Here is a 15,531-nt window from a genome sequence, read left to right as displayed (position 1 = left end):
TCTTTTTAATTTTCCTTCTCCAGTGTATGAGAGCAATAATAACATTTCTATGCAATGTTTTATTAATTTTCATTGTGCGGTGCGACCACTCTCTTCACCAGTTGGTTAGAAACTAGCAAATAGTCGGCAGACTGTTGGATAGTTTGCGCACTCATCACCGACTAAACTGTTTAGTTGGCTCGGTGTGCGTACTAGCAGGCCAACCCGACTAAACTATCGGCCGATAAAAAGTCTGTGGTCTGCGGGGGCTCTTACAGTCATTGTTCTAGATGATTAGGAACTTAAAAAAACTTATAAAGTGGTTTCAAAATTAATAAAACAAGGCCTCAAAACTTTATAAAACAAGGGCCTCAAAACAGCATCCCACTGTACGCAGCGTTAGTTAAAACCGCTTCAATCCTGCAGGAACTAAATACTATTAATTGTTGGTGGCGAAGTACTTGCACGCCTCGGCTGGCCAATAACGATGCTTTGTTTTATTCAATGATCATCGATATGCGCTTGATCATGACGATTTGTTAGTTGGTTGGTTTGGTAAAATCATTGGTTATATGTGAATTCAATTGATATTAATTCTGATGGTATAGCACGGGTTGATTACACAGCGCTTGGTGCGGTCGGTCCGTGGAGATTCCTCCGTATTTCTGAAGACACCAATTTTACGTAAATTGGCGAGTCTCACGCCCTTGGCAGTGGTTTCGGGTAGTCAACAGCCAAAAAGTCTGAAAAAACAGTTTTAGAAATGGGATATCAGGTAGGTTGAAGAGGTCAGATAGGCAGTTACTAAATGTAAAACACTGGTGTCTACTCGGTTGAACTGGAAGCCGTCCATAAGGAAAAAGCTAAGCACGTGGAAGATGGGGCCAACCTACAACCTTCTATTCTTCAAGAAAAATCAATTTAAATAGATGACAGCTATATCGTAGTCAAATAATTAATCTAACAAGAAGTCAGTGATTCATGAAAGCACTCTCACCTGTTGGCATTAACTCATATCATTCCATTTGGCAGCATGCTCTGACATTTGTCCCCCCATTACCTGCGTCTGTCATAAGAAGTTCAGGGAATAGGCGTTACAAGAATTCAATAAACAAAATAATGTACGAGAAGTCATGGTAGCCAAGTGGTTAAAGCACTACCCTCTCAGGTGCCTGCGAGTGATCCGGTTCGTTTCCAGATCAGGCAAGTAACTATGTAACTTAATCTATATTATATAGGTATATGCACCATTCTAAGTATAACTTGACCACCAAAGTAAGTGAATCTCTGGTCCTCAACCTAGTTACCCCGTCAAACCAATACCCCTTGGTAGGACCAGTTGTAGATCTTTCTGGCTTCTAACTACCAGTAACGGTTGCGAAGATTAAAAATGACTCACCACTTTATCGTGTCTTCCGAAACACAGAGAGGAACTCGTAATGTGAAGATGGTCGTAGGTATAAAGCTTCTCGATTATATCACAAATATAGATAGAATAGAAGATAGGTAGGTAATTAGGCATATCAAGATACCGTAGCACAACTCAGGTACGGGGACAGTTTATTAACCGCAGAATAATAATGAGTAATTTAGATATATGTACTTTAATTTGTAAACATTTATGTTCATAACATATGCAATTATTAGATAACTAGAGGTCGAGCATCCGTAGAGAGCTATGATAAAATATGATGTCAAATTACTACAAGATAAATGACCTATTTTATAAGAAAACAATTTTATTTCACCTAACATCTATCACAAAAACCGTAAGATAAGTAATCAATAAAACAATCTTACTCTAAATATTTTTTTACTAAAGTAATCCGACATTCTATCTCTTAAAACTACTTCCAAAAGCTTACACTGTTGGTTCCCAAAATAAGTGTTAGTCGACATAAAGTCTAGGTACTAAGAAGGAACTATTTCGTGATCAAAACAACTATGATTCATGTATATCTCCATAGCTATGTACCTATTTCAAAGTTTATTGAAAATGGCCCATTTAAAAGAAGACTTAACTTTCAATGCTAAAACTGCCATCAAACTTAAAATTATGGAGAAAACTACATACCCAGTCTGTATCCACATTTTGTTCATGACAATTTTGGCGACAGAAACTTTTTTTTATTCTATTTTCTACTGTTCGGGTTTCCAAGAGAACTGTATTGAGCAGGTCAGATAGGCAGACGATCCATGTAAAACACATCGAGTGTTCAAAATATCGAATGTTCGTTTGATCGAGCGTTAAATACATCGCATATTCATCCTATCGAAAAATCTATATTTTTTATGAATACAAGAAAAACTCAACATTTATGAATAAATCAAATTTTTATTATTATTTAACATTTTTTTCTATCGCATTATCATCCCTTTTGCCTCTTTTTTGTAAAGTAGGTCTTCCCAATCCCCCGTTTGCCTATTCAATTCACACAAAATTTTAAAATGTACCTTTAAAAGATAAGAATTAAAGATTAAAATGTGATTTATTAGTAAATTTTGAGTTTTTCTTGTATTCATAAAAAATAAGGATTTTTCGATATGTATTGAATGTTCGATTTAATAACCATTCGATATTATGAATGTTCGAGTATTTTGAATTTCGATTTATAGTGGTCGATCAATTGATATTCGATTATTTGTCATTCGATTTGGCATAGTACACCCGTTTTATTCATAACTGCTCACTGAAGGTACGTTTTGAATACTAGCTGCTGACTGTCATTACCGACCATACATGCCGCGACTGCATGAAAACAATTGATAAACGGCGACTGCTCGTGCTGCTGCCACTTCGATCCAGAACGGTTTCATGTAAATGCATACAAACCAGTAATGCAACTGCGGTCGATTAAATGCTGTTGCCACATGTGCGGTCGTTAGTTGCAGTCGGTACCTAGCATTCAAAACACACCTTTAGATTTGACTGTTGCGAAGTCACTAACCTAAAGCAGCCAACTTCAGAACGACCATAACCTATTACATAGGTGCATTAATCTTATAGACCAGTAATTTTAAACTAGTTACCAATTTTAGCAATGCTATGAAGACGAATCATTATCTTCGTTTAGACGGTCTCCAAAATTGAACCTCCTTCTTTTGGCCTGTGGTTTATCCATTTCGACTGCTGTAGCCACGTTGTTTTTCCGACAGTAGGCCCTTACTTGGCCTTTCAATTCTTTGTACGGTTTTGACCTGACCACTGCCGTAAAGTGCCTGTAGCCGACGCCTCCTCTCAGCAGCACGGGAATTCCTACGGTCGACTCCAGTGCCAAGTACGTCAGCTAGAAAATAGGAAATTTGTATTATTATGAGTCCATCTATTTATTTCTACCTAGAAACAACTTCGATAAGGAATCAGTCTACTAATTTCTTCAATAGTCTACCAAGATACATCTTCAACTGGGAAAGCATAAAAGTACTTAGATCACAATTATTGAGCAAAATGGCCAGTTCTTAAAAAATAACGTAGATTTAACATAGAAGATTAACGCGGCCATAGAAAGGTGCTTGTAAAGATTTTGTACATTAAAGGCGAAAATTCAATTGTTAAGCACTGGCAACTCTTGATTAAATATCTAAGTCTTATCTTATCTCTAAAATTAATTTGGTACTGCTGTGCACTTTATGGACTGCCTCCATGCGCATGAGCAATCAAAACTGAATTAGGAAAGTACTTATGCGCCTGACGAACGACGAGGATTTTTTGCCGTATTTTTAAGTTTTAATTAAAGCTAATAACATTATTTTGTGGATGACTTTAGAAATTGTTTTTGCTTACGTGGTAACTGCTAAAAATAAGAAATACTTAAATCTATAATCAACAGGTTATGATAATCAACAGTCTTGTAGTTTGTGCATTGCATAAGGTGATAAGACCTTCCTCACAGAAAATGTTTTTATATCCTCAATAATTATTAAGAGGTGTGGAGACAAAATGGGGAGGCCTTTGCCCTGCGTTGGAACAGTAGACCCGGGCTAAAAAAACATTACCTATTCTTACTACTTAACTAATATTTTAAATGCGAAATTAACTCTGACCCGCTTACACGCCAAGTCTACTGAACTTTAAATAAATTTTTGTACAGAAAAGACTTGAGCCAGAGAATCCCTCAGGAGGCGATCCAGCAGAATTAGAATCCTCAGAATGATCAGAATCGAGGTGAGCAGCTAGTACTTACTAGGCAATCAAACAGTCCTTTAGTGATGATTTTCTGGCCTTCGGGCTGAGCTTCAAAGTCAAACCTCTTCCTAAACACTCTCTCGTCATCTTTGTGCCTCGCACCTTGAAACAGTGATGTGTATACAGCCAGCCGAGGTAACTTTTCCTTCAGCTCGGGCAAAGGTTGTACGTGAGCTTCCAAGTTGTTAAAGTTTATGAATAAATTGCTTTGATTTTTCGTCTTCTTATTTCTAAGGGCAAATGTATTATAGATCAGTAAAAAAGTTTCCGTGGTATGGTTTAAATAAGCCTTTTGTCTTGGGATTGTTATTGGGATAAAGTTTGCCATCAAAGCATATCCAAGGTAAACTACGACGACTTTGTAATAAGAATTTAATTATTCCAGCTTTTATATTGAGGCTTTGAAATCAGTTCATACTTGCATCACGTACTTACCCAGCTCCATCTTCCAAAATAGTTGTATTCGGCTTCTTTGTATCCGAGTTAGTAACATTTGTCTTCGCATTAACTAAATGCACGAATATTAAACAAAAGAACGCGATATGTAAGTCCATGGTTATTCTTGTAACTAATTATTGTTCTTGGTCAACAAACATCAAATTAATAGCTAAATATTTCAGCTTTGTGGTATTATATACGACCAATATGCCCTGCGGTATTTTACGAGTTTTTTATAGGCCCGCTTAATGTTTTCCACCATATGCCAGTTATACAATTTTCCGTCAAGGTCACAGAAAGCAATCATCCACATTTTATGGATAATTTTTCAATTGCATAATTAAGTTTATAGGTATTTTTCTGTACACGAGCGTAACTATCATTGGAAACGTTGAACTGTGGCGTCATCCCACCTGATTTTATAGCTAAATCATATGAATGTAACTTATGTGACTACTTATACCATTTCATTATAATTTTATCACTCCAACTTTGTTTTTATGTTTTCTGCAGGCTCATATACGCAAAGATGGCCGTAAAATAAAGGTAAAAAGAACTTGTTCAGTGTGAGTCAAAAAACATTTTGTGAAAACGAAATATTCGCTGAATAAGTAGGTACCCTGCATTTCTAAATATTTGACGTGCCTAAAAAAGTAGGTAGGCTTTATCATTTCTTGGGCCCTAGATTATCTGCGTATATACCAAGTATTTAAATTGGTTCAGTAGGTTAACAAAACGACTAGTTTTGTGTATGACAGCCGAATGGACTAAGTTAATTTCGAATTTATTATAATAAGTAAGGCGATGTGCAATATTACGTATTGTTTTAAATTAACCATAACCATGGAGCGATGTAACTGAAACATGTCTGTTAGCGCAAAAATAAAACGCATTGACATTGACAGCTTTCGATTGATTGGGTAGTCTTGTCAACCAGTTTTCTTGCTTTGTATTTTCTATATTATTTCAATAAATTAAATTATGTGTGTAACAAAAACGGCCCATTTATAAATTAAATCATAACGAAGCTTGATCTCTCCTATTTTTCATTCGCTGAACATATACAATGGACGGTAAGAGCGGTAAAGAAATATTAGTTTATTGTAATTAAATTTTATTCTTAAGTATTAATATTATCGCTATTTCAGGCACTTCTGCTAAGAAATCAACATCTTTTGAGACATTGGTCATTCAGAATATAACCAATGTAAACGAACTGAAAGCAAAACTCAACGACATAATTAAAACCGGGAAAGATTACGAATATGACGTATCCTCCTGCATTAAATCTCTCATAACGAGCAGCGACCAAGAAATTGTGCAGTTAAGTATAGAGGCAATCGCAGAACTTGTTAAATGTGAAGAGAAGCGCGAGACATACGCTGTAAAAGACATAATAGGCCCTATACTGGACATATTGAGGAAAGAAACTACCACAGATAATGTTGAGCTTGTCAAGCAGTGCTGCCGGGCTCTTGGCAACTTGTGTTGTGACTGCGATACGGCGAGACGTACCATCATCTCCCTCGATGGTATAACAACCCTTATTGAACTCCTGGAAAAGAGCATAAACATGCAGTTACAGGAAATACAAACTTTGTCGAGCAAATCTCTGCTAAACTTTGGTATTGGTGGTGCGGAGTTCACAGAGTCTATATACCAAGGAGGTGTGGTTGATCTGGTGCAAAGAATATTGACTATAGAGCTGAAGAAGCCAGATTTTGATGATGATACAGTGTCAACGTGTTTGTTGATATTGAGTGTTATAAATGATAACACTCCGGAGTTGTTGTACAATGAGGTGATTAATAAGACTGTACTGAGAGTGCTGAAGGAAACGTCTAATGTGGAGATATCAGAACTCTGCCTGGATCATTTGCATGCACAGGCAGAACATGGTAGGTATTTTTATTAGAGGATAAAATGTAAATACTGTTCAACATACATGTCAATTGTAAAAATATGGTTAAGTATTATGACATCATCTTCTACTTGTGGCCTGCTTCGCCAATAATAAAAAAAGTAGGTAACAAATAGATTCAATAAAGTGCAATTTTATTAATGAATTCGTCCCATAGTTATTTGACATACAGGTTTTTTCAGTAAATATGTATGTTTCATAAAACAATTCTAATTTGGTTTTACAGAATCCGTAAAGACACTAATAGCCAAAGAAGAGGGCGTACAACTGGTGTGTTCTCGGCTGGAGCAGCTGGTTGCCAGGCATGAGGCCGGGGAACTCAATGCTGATGATTCAGAAGTGGAAGCTATCATGAAGCAAGCCTGTGAGCTGGTCATCATTGTGTTGACTGGAGGTAAGATTTATACTACATCAGGATCTACCATATGTATATCGGGTTCAACAATATTGTATAAAACATTTAAATAAAAAGAAAAGATGTTTTAATCGAAATTGGTGGTTTCATCATCATCTGCTTATCCTTTTCTTATGAACCAACTTCTCTGAACTCCTAAACCTAGTAAAATAGGCAACTTCATACATTACTTCTGCTATACATGTTAAATCATGTCTCGTAATGTTATATCACACAAAATATAGCTATTGCTAGTAACTGGAGACAAAATGCAATCAATTCCCTTTAACTGTAATACTTTTTTTTTAAATCAAAGTTAAGGCTCTTTATTCTGTGTACAAGGATTAGTACTTAATATTAAGTATCACTTTGCCCTAGAGATACTCACCAGAAAGTCCCAATAATACTTCCCATCACCTGTAATCACCTGCCACATTCTCCCCCATTCATTCCATCTGTTTTCCCCCTAGATGAAGCAATGCACATACTCTACAACAATGGAGTGGGTGAAGTATATCAAACAGTGGTGAAGTGGCTGAACTCCACTAACTATCAGCTATTGACCACCGCTGTACTGGCTGTCGGTAACTTTGCCAGACAAGACGATTACTGCACGCATATGATGCAGGACAAGATATTTGATAAGCTGCTGGGTAAGTTCAATTTATTTTATGTCTATTGTGGATTTCAATGATTGAGCTATCTGTGGATTTGCTTAATGATAGGATTTTGGAGTTGATATGAGCCTCATACAAGTTGTAGTTCTGTCTCTAGTAAGTTAACCAAAAAAATAGTTAACTATTTTTTATAACTATGTATTTAAAATTTTTTTTATATTCCAAATAAACCTATATGAGATCTTTTGAAACGTCAAGCTAGTTGTTCCAAGGAGTGGGACTGCCATCTGATGGACAAGAACCAACAAGAAACTCCACAGACATTAAAAAAAAACACAAGCTGGATAACATCTACAATAAATATGAACTTGTGAAGTACAAATAAATATCTATTGTTGAAAGAATATTTTTAGTTCAATCTTTTCAAAAAAATATAAGAACTGTTCAAAATGGCATTTTAAAATATTTTTTATATTTCAGACATATTCGAAGTATACAACAGCTTCAGCATTCAAATGCAGAAAGACCCTGAGAAGAAGCATCCTATAGACTCAGTAACAGTGATCAAAGTGCAGCATGCAGTATTATCGTCTCTACGTAACTTGTCTGTGCCGGTCGGTAACAAACGTGTGGCAGCCGCACAGGGCAGGGCTGGACCAATGTTGATGAATGCGCTGCCTAATACTGAAGATCATCATGTGGCTTATAAGTTGTTGGCTACGATTAGGTTGCTGGTGGATGGACAAGGTTGGTGCAGCTTTCAGATTTAATGATATGTATTTAGTTTCCTATTTTTCAGATTACTTTTATTTATTTTGAATCTTAAAAATGAGGTTTTGAGTTTGAGATGTGTGTGTTTGTGCGCGATTATCCCACGTTTATTTTAACATTTATTTGGATTTAGTTGCAATATGCAACTAAACAATTTATTTTAATAATATTCGTTATAAGTTTGAGCTAGCCAACATGTGATGAAAATATTTTAATTTCTAAAAAAACTATTTATTCACGTCTATTTATTTACATTATTATATAAAATAGCAGTCTTACTAAAACTTCTATGACCAAAGTCACGGATTACTAAACAAATGGAGTTCACGCTCCCCACCTCTCAGAGGGCGTGGCCATGCAGCTCGCCAGCAACTCGGCGGCGCTGGCGGGCGTGGCGCGCTGGGGGCGGGCGGGCGAGCACGCGGGCGCGGCGGCCGAGGCGCCGCGCCTGCTCGCCTGGGCGGTGCGCCAGCTGCGCCACCACGCCCACTGGAGGCACATCGTCGAGGTAACGCTAATACTATTAACTATCTGATGATTTAAATTAGGACAAATTTCGGTCCTCCGAAGTACCCAAAAGACGTCAATAAACCCCAGCTGGGACCAGCAGGACCTAGGCCTGCCGGGGCTGCGGGATTGTTCGAAAGAGATCGCGGCCATGGTACATAAAAGGCCGACCAAGGAACACGATGGATTTTGAGTCAATAAATGTCTGACACGCACTGCCAACCCACAGCATTTGTTGATTTCTCCGAAGTTAGTTACTTGTTACTGCAACTACGCAAAACACTACTATGCGTGTGAAATAAAAAAATAACTGACTTTCACAAAGGGTCTTCAGTTTCTTATCACATAATAATTAATGTCATTCGCTACAAGGCTCAAATGGTGATGACTAAATAATAAAATGTATTTTTTTTACTTTCACAGGTGGATGGCTGCATATCAAGTCTAGTCAACATGCTGGTCGCATCTCATTCACTGATGCAGAACGAAGCCATTCTAGCTCTCACACTTCTCGCCATAGAATCACTCAAGAAACTCTCTCCCGAAAGTCAAACAGACTATGACTACGAAAAGAACTTTGTCGCCCAGTTAATAAAGTCGGAAATCGGTAAGCACGTCACGATCCTCATTGATACCAACTGCGCGAAAATGCCCGTTGAGGTAGCCGAGAATTTACTCGCGTTCTTAGATATAACGTCTAAGAATAATAAGCTTGCTTTTGATTACAAAGAAGCTAAAGTTCACGAGTGGTTAATGAAATTCTCCGATTCAAGGAATGATTTGACCGCCGACATGAAGTCTTGTATCTTTGGTGTTTTCTCAGCAATATCAAATAATGGGAAAGGTGAATAAACTTTCCCATTCAATTAAATGAAGTTCTCTGAAGAGAAAAACCAAATGTTTTGGCTTGAATATCGAACTGGCCAATTTTGTTGAGCATGGTTGAGTGTTACTTGATTATTAAGTACCAATGGTTTTGTTCTAATTGTTAATACCTGGTTTTAAGCAAAACTAAAAGAGCGGCCAGATTCAACTCAAACAGACCAACTTATTATTGTTATATAACAACCATAGCTGATTATACAAATGAAGTTTTCCTATTACCTTATCGCAAATTAAAATTTCTTGAGCCATGAATCAGGTATAACATATTATGAACTTGAAGGAAAATCCGCCATTATGTCATCGTGAGTACTCCAGTCGTTGTTTCATCTGTGGTTGCAAAACGAGTACTTATTTGGCTTCAGTCTAGCCAAAAAATATTTGTAGTAAATATTAATTTTCGAGCAATTATTTAATCAATTCTTAGTCTATTTGCTTGTGTGATAATCATGATAGAAACTATTACATTTATTTTAAGATCAAGTGGTTATTGTCGCTAGTTTAATTTTAAATACTATTCTACAACTTTTATAGATGTATGCCCGGTTACACAGAATATCGACTGTTTATTTTACCTGTGGGTATTAAAAACTGATCCTGGATTTTTGAGTTATTAAAACCGGGTATCAGAGAATATCGAGATATTAATAAAAAAAACAAATCCTCCTACATTTTTGTAAGCTTTTTGACTTCTCTTTCTAGTCATAGTTTTAAATATTTCTCTACTTCGGTAAAAGCTAGAATTTTGTGCATTTAAACTTTACTGTGTAATGTTTATGCGTATTTTCGTATATAAGACATTTATTTTTGCGATTCTCTCGAATTTTTACATTCCAACATTTTAAACTTTGCCTTTTTATACTGTCAGTGTATCTAATCTATGATAGCTTGCTTGTCTATTGGATCAGAAATTAATTACAAAACTAACATCATTAGATCAGGAATACATATTTTTTTATCGAATTCTTCTCCTTAGCAAATACCAATTCAATTTATTTCAAAATTCCAACTCACGGTTCTACCTCTATCACTTACCATAGATTGTGTGAACTCCTAATTTGTCATTAATTTCTGATCAAGTAAAAAAATAACGGTTGTATTAAAACGTAATCACATACAAAATAATAGCAATACTGATGAATACTCAAAGTACAATGTAGATTCACATAGTGAATTATATACTGTAATATTAAATAATTCGATTTTTTAATATTTAGTACGCAAAGCTTATTTATCGTCATAGTTACGAACTTAGTGAGGGCACGCCTCTGACTGCAAACCAGAAAGAATTACACTGTTAACAAAATAAGATATCAAATATTATTTTTGTAAGTTTCAAAAACTAGACTCCTGTGGTCTTTAGGATGTTATTCAAGATTGTGAAACCTATATGAACGCACATATTTCTCGTTCAAATGGTTGGTCGAAAAATACGTAATTTCGAGTGCTGTTACAGAAATTTTTAAAAAGTTTACACATAACGGTGAATGAAAAGAAATGTTGCCATATATTTGTTTTTCTATATAATTATATTAAGAAGAGGCGTGTTTCTTATCCTATTCACTTTAATCGTAAGAATTTTGATAATCCGATAGTGCACTTATTGAATAGTTTGAATTGGCGCTTGACTCGTAAAGTGTACAATTAAATACCCTAGAATCGTTAGACTACGCTAAATATGTGTGTTCACTAATGTATTAGTTTTATTTTGTCTTTTCGTCAATTCTATTATACATATTGATTATTATAATTGTGTATTTGTAGCTGGCTGTCAATGTGGGGTTTTATCACATTTCAATAGAAGGAACCTTGTCACTGTTTTTATCTGAGAAAAGTATTGTGGGTGTAATAAAGTGAGTGACAAGGTTATTGCAATAAGCCCAGCTTTATATTTACAGGAATGTACTGAAAATATTAGCATTATTTTTCCATAGTAGAATTTAAATATTAAATGGCAACACAGCTGTAAGACAAAGCTTAACTCTTTTAATACCTACTCCTTTAACATTAGGGGGTATTCTATTCTGCTCAGCCATAAGGCCTAACAATTATCATCAATCATCACCTTACTGTGAAAAGAGGTTGTTACAAAGATTTAATAAACCCACCACCTAAATGTTATTATTTTAATTATGTTAATTTTAAGTATAAAAGTGCTATTATCAATTTTCTTCCAAAGTTTCACGCCATGTAGCTCGACCAGAAAGGAGTTCTGAAGCCAACCTTCAAGCATTAATTAATTATCAACATATATTGTATTATTCAAGTTATGCATCAATTTCTAGTTTTTTCACTAGTTTTACCTTCCCAACATTTTTCTGGTCGATTTAAAATGTTAGCATATTGAGCTTTATAGTTTATTAGTGTTAAATATTAATCTTGTTAATGCACTTTTATTGATATAGTTTTATGGACCAATATTTATAAATTATCATTATCAATATGTTGTCATCAAGATTGGAACCCATTTTTGTATTATTATTTTATAGTCATTGATTAATGCTCAATCCTTCTCCGTGTGAGAGGAGGCCTGTGCCCAGCAGTGGGACGATAAAAAGGCTGTAACAGTCATTGAATACACTAACATTAACCAACTGGTCAGTTTCATGCATATATATAAAGATGGGCAAAAGTGTATAATAAATGTGCAAAAAGGAATGACTAAGCATACTGAAGTCCATACTTTGTTATCAGACTTGTATTGCTAAGTCATCATGGTCAAAAAAATATTGAATAAGGCCTCAAAAATAAACTAAAACTCAAAGCGAGTGTGACTAATCTTGATGATAAAATGTATTGAATAAAAATGCATTGTTATAGATATTAATAGATTTTCGCTAAAATACATTATATTCTACATATGTATCTGTTGTTTTATTTTAAGAAAATTCAAATTACGTATAGAATAATCTTTATTTACAATATTTACTTAAGTTTACTTGGAGAAATATAATAATGTAACTACTTACGTGATTAAATAAGTAAACTTAAAAGAGTTGGCACAATATTGCTGAATACAAAAAAACATAGGGTAAGCATTAGAAACAAAACAGCACAATCAACATATTGTGGATAATCCACTGCACAATCGTCGCTCAGAATTATTGTTCACTACATTTTCAATGTTTTAAGTTTCGTGGACATTTTAGAATCATTCACAATCAATATCGGAAGGAACATTTGTGTGCGTTAGTGGCACACTGGTGGAATCTCGTCTTACGGAATGCATCATTTGTAAGCCTTTCAAAAGATTATTTAGTAGAAAAAAATTAAATGAATGTGGTGTAGGTGTAGCAACTCATGAACTCCTTATAATAATTAAATCATATAGTATCATCAAGTTGTAAGTACGATCGCTCCTGAATCATGGTGGAATGTTTAGATATGGTCATACGGAATTTTAGTTCTTCATCTGATATGAGATGATCTCGTAGTATTGGTCCCCTGTTGCCGCAGCCAGCCACTGTAATGAGAATAACGGTGGGTTAAAAATATAAATATGTCAGTCAGCAGTGTATCTTTTAAATAACGCAAAACTACTAAACCAATTTAAATGAAAGTTCAGCTTGCACATAGTCTAGGGTCTTAGAGAGGACAAGGAAAGTGGATCTGCCAGGATGTGGTAAAATTGGGGGCATAGCTAGTATAATATCAGACAAATAGCATACATTGAGTGTGAAGTGGTAACGACAAGATACAATAAGAAAGCTTTAAGATCCATAATGTATTTAAACATAATGTAAAATACAAATTACCTGGGCATTTAGTTCTAGGTTTGGTGGAGATCAAATTCAAAATAGCATCTTTCTCATAGATATGGCCACAAACTGAGTTCTTCACTGGGTCTGTGACCGGCCTCTTTGTGATGGGGTCCAACTGAAACAAACATCAGTTATAAACACAACGGTAAACAACCATATGTATAGTAAATTCACTTTTCATAATTTATGTTGAATAAGTCAAATAAACAAAATTTACTACAAAGTTGATACTTACATATTGATCCTGTGATTCAGTTATGGCTAAGTCTGACTCATCCAAATTATCTGTAAAATAATCAATTACAACATTATAATAACTATGAGAAACTACAGTGCTCAGTTATAAACTGCAGTACAACTAGTTAATGAGAATGATGATAGCATCATCACTCAAACCCACATGCATTTAAAATCTTATATCCCACTATTATAACAATGGAAGTTTTTGGGATTGTATGTATTTTGACAGTAATACAGCTTATACATGTTTCTGAATGCCAAATAGGCTTCTTTCTATGTTTGGGAAATAGTTCCCTTAGATGTGGGTAAAACCGTGAGCAGAATCCAGTTGCACTACAAAAGGCATTTCCATACATCAAGTCTCACCAGTTTGATCATACTTGGGACGTACAAAAGGGCCAATTTGAACCGGTCTACACGGATAACACCATTACTACATAATTGACATAAGTTATGGCCTTACTTGAGGCACTTTCCGTTCCTTGTTGTATTCTCTTCTTGAACTCCATCATATAAGGGTGGTTGTCGATCTTGAGGCGTTTACCAGCTAAAGCTGACAAGTGTGACTGAAACCTCTCTTCCAGGGTATCCATATTTGATGTGTCAGTCTCTCTCTGGAAGTCATTTGACAGTAATTAGAACTCATTTGCATTGAAGGATGAACCAAAGCTAAATAAAATAAAGGTGGAGGTTTTGTAATTTATTGCAATGTTGGAAGGTAAATCTATACATAAATATGTAAGTATGAAGTGGTTGTTGAAAGAGGAAGGTTGTGACTCATCAATAGCAAATTAAATGATATTCAGGCATTGTGTTGATAACAAAGTTAAATATACAACTTTTAATGAAAAAAACTCCTTCTACAAAAGCTATCCTTGGCTGTGAATAATTACGATAAACGGGCCTTACAGCGTTTCAAGGCAAATATTAAAAATAGGTAACCTAAAAAATATGTAGCTCAAGTACTTAAACTATTTAGTCACCTTTGCTCTTTCCATAGCTTCAATAGTAACATCTTGCTGGGCTTCTAAAGTGCAATATTGCTGGACAAACATCTTCAGTTTATCAAATTCTGCTTCCTTCTCTCTATCTAAATATTTTGATACATTGTCTGTACACAAATACAAGCTAGTAATGCACTGTTTTCTTAAGTCAGCTAAGTCATTGTCCGCCATTGTAACGTGTTATTAGTTAGTAATTAAATAAAACAGCAAAGCAAATTGTATCTTGACTCAACAACAATTTGGGAAGAGGTCAACAAACAAAACAATTCCCGCCATTTTGTTTTAAAATTTTCATGACATATGACAGTGACATTTTTGTTTTTGTGACAGGTGAACTATTTTCCGAGCAAAGGCAACATAATAGTTGACTATATTTATATACTATATATATTTTTTGTATGATATCGTGATTGTCTTGTGTTGTTTGTGGCTTCATTTAATGTTATTTGTTAATGGTGTCCTGGATCAAACTCTTGTTTCCCCTCGAATTGCACCGTTACTTTCAATAAAACGTCGTTGTTGGCCAAATACGTCTCACACTCAAGAGACGTGAATGCCATGTCAGGGAAAAAAAAAAAGGCAACATAAAGAATCCTAAACAACTTTGTTAAATTGAAGACATGATTTGTGGGATTACGCAGCCGCTGACGGGCACTGGGGCCCGATTCTCCTAATTTTACTTAAGCGGCATACGATTCACATTCGACTGCGATCCAATCACGACTCGATTACGATTGAAGCGTATGTGGCATTCCGCATTTTTTTCTTTGAAATAAACGTTTTTATCCTTTTCTGACATTCAATAATGAATCATTTTGTCTGCAAATGATT

The 15,531-nt window shown here is 35.3% G+C and overlaps 3 protein-coding genes across 3 annotated transcripts; 1 reads left to right on the top strand and 2 right to left on the bottom strand.

The window, feature by feature from the left end:
- Positions 1-2,598: 2,598 nt before the first annotated feature.
- LOC124630197 lies at positions 2,599-4,984 on the bottom strand. The gene is made up of 3 exons (XM_047163937.1): positions 4,601-4,984; positions 4,164-4,395; positions 2,599-3,266 (listed from the first exon to the last, which is right to left on the bottom strand). Exons 1-3 carry the CDS (start codon positions 4,717-4,719, stop codon positions 3,024-3,026), a joined length of 594 nt encoding a protein of 197 aa, XP_047019893.1. The 5' UTR covers positions 4,720-4,984; the 3' UTR covers positions 2,599-3,023.
- Positions 4,970-12,555, top strand: LOC124630195 (rap1 GTPase-GDP dissociation stimulator 1-B). Its single transcript, XM_047163934.1, has 7 exons — positions 4,970-5,676; positions 5,752-6,501; positions 6,751-6,918; positions 7,389-7,571; positions 8,016-8,282; positions 8,651-8,814; positions 9,237-12,555. The coding sequence occupies exons 1-7, from the start codon at positions 5,670-5,672 to the stop codon at positions 9,663-9,665; spliced, it is 1,968 nt and encodes a 655-aa protein (XP_047019890.1). The 5' UTR covers positions 4,970-5,669; the 3' UTR covers positions 9,666-12,555.
- Positions 12,556-12,589: 34 nt separating this feature from the next.
- On the bottom strand, positions 12,590-14,984 carry LOC124630196 (E3 SUMO-protein ligase NSE2-like). The gene is made up of 5 exons (XM_047163936.1): positions 14,680-14,984; positions 14,160-14,310; positions 13,692-13,741; positions 13,451-13,571; positions 12,590-13,158 (listed from the first exon to the last, which is right to left on the bottom strand). Exons 1-5 carry the CDS (start codon positions 14,869-14,871, stop codon positions 13,019-13,021), a joined length of 654 nt encoding a protein of 217 aa, XP_047019892.1. The 5' UTR covers positions 14,872-14,984; the 3' UTR covers positions 12,590-13,018.
- Between the last annotated feature and the right edge of the window lie 547 nt (positions 14,985-15,531).

The sequence above is a fragment of the Helicoverpa zea genome, chromosome 5 (assembly GCF_022581195.2).
Source record: "Helicoverpa zea isolate HzStark_Cry1AcR chromosome 5, ilHelZeax1.1, whole genome shotgun sequence".
Taxonomy (NCBI): Eukaryota; Metazoa; Arthropoda; class Insecta; order Lepidoptera; family Noctuidae; genus Helicoverpa; species Helicoverpa zea.
This window is presented reverse-complemented; position numbering and strand designations above follow the sequence as displayed.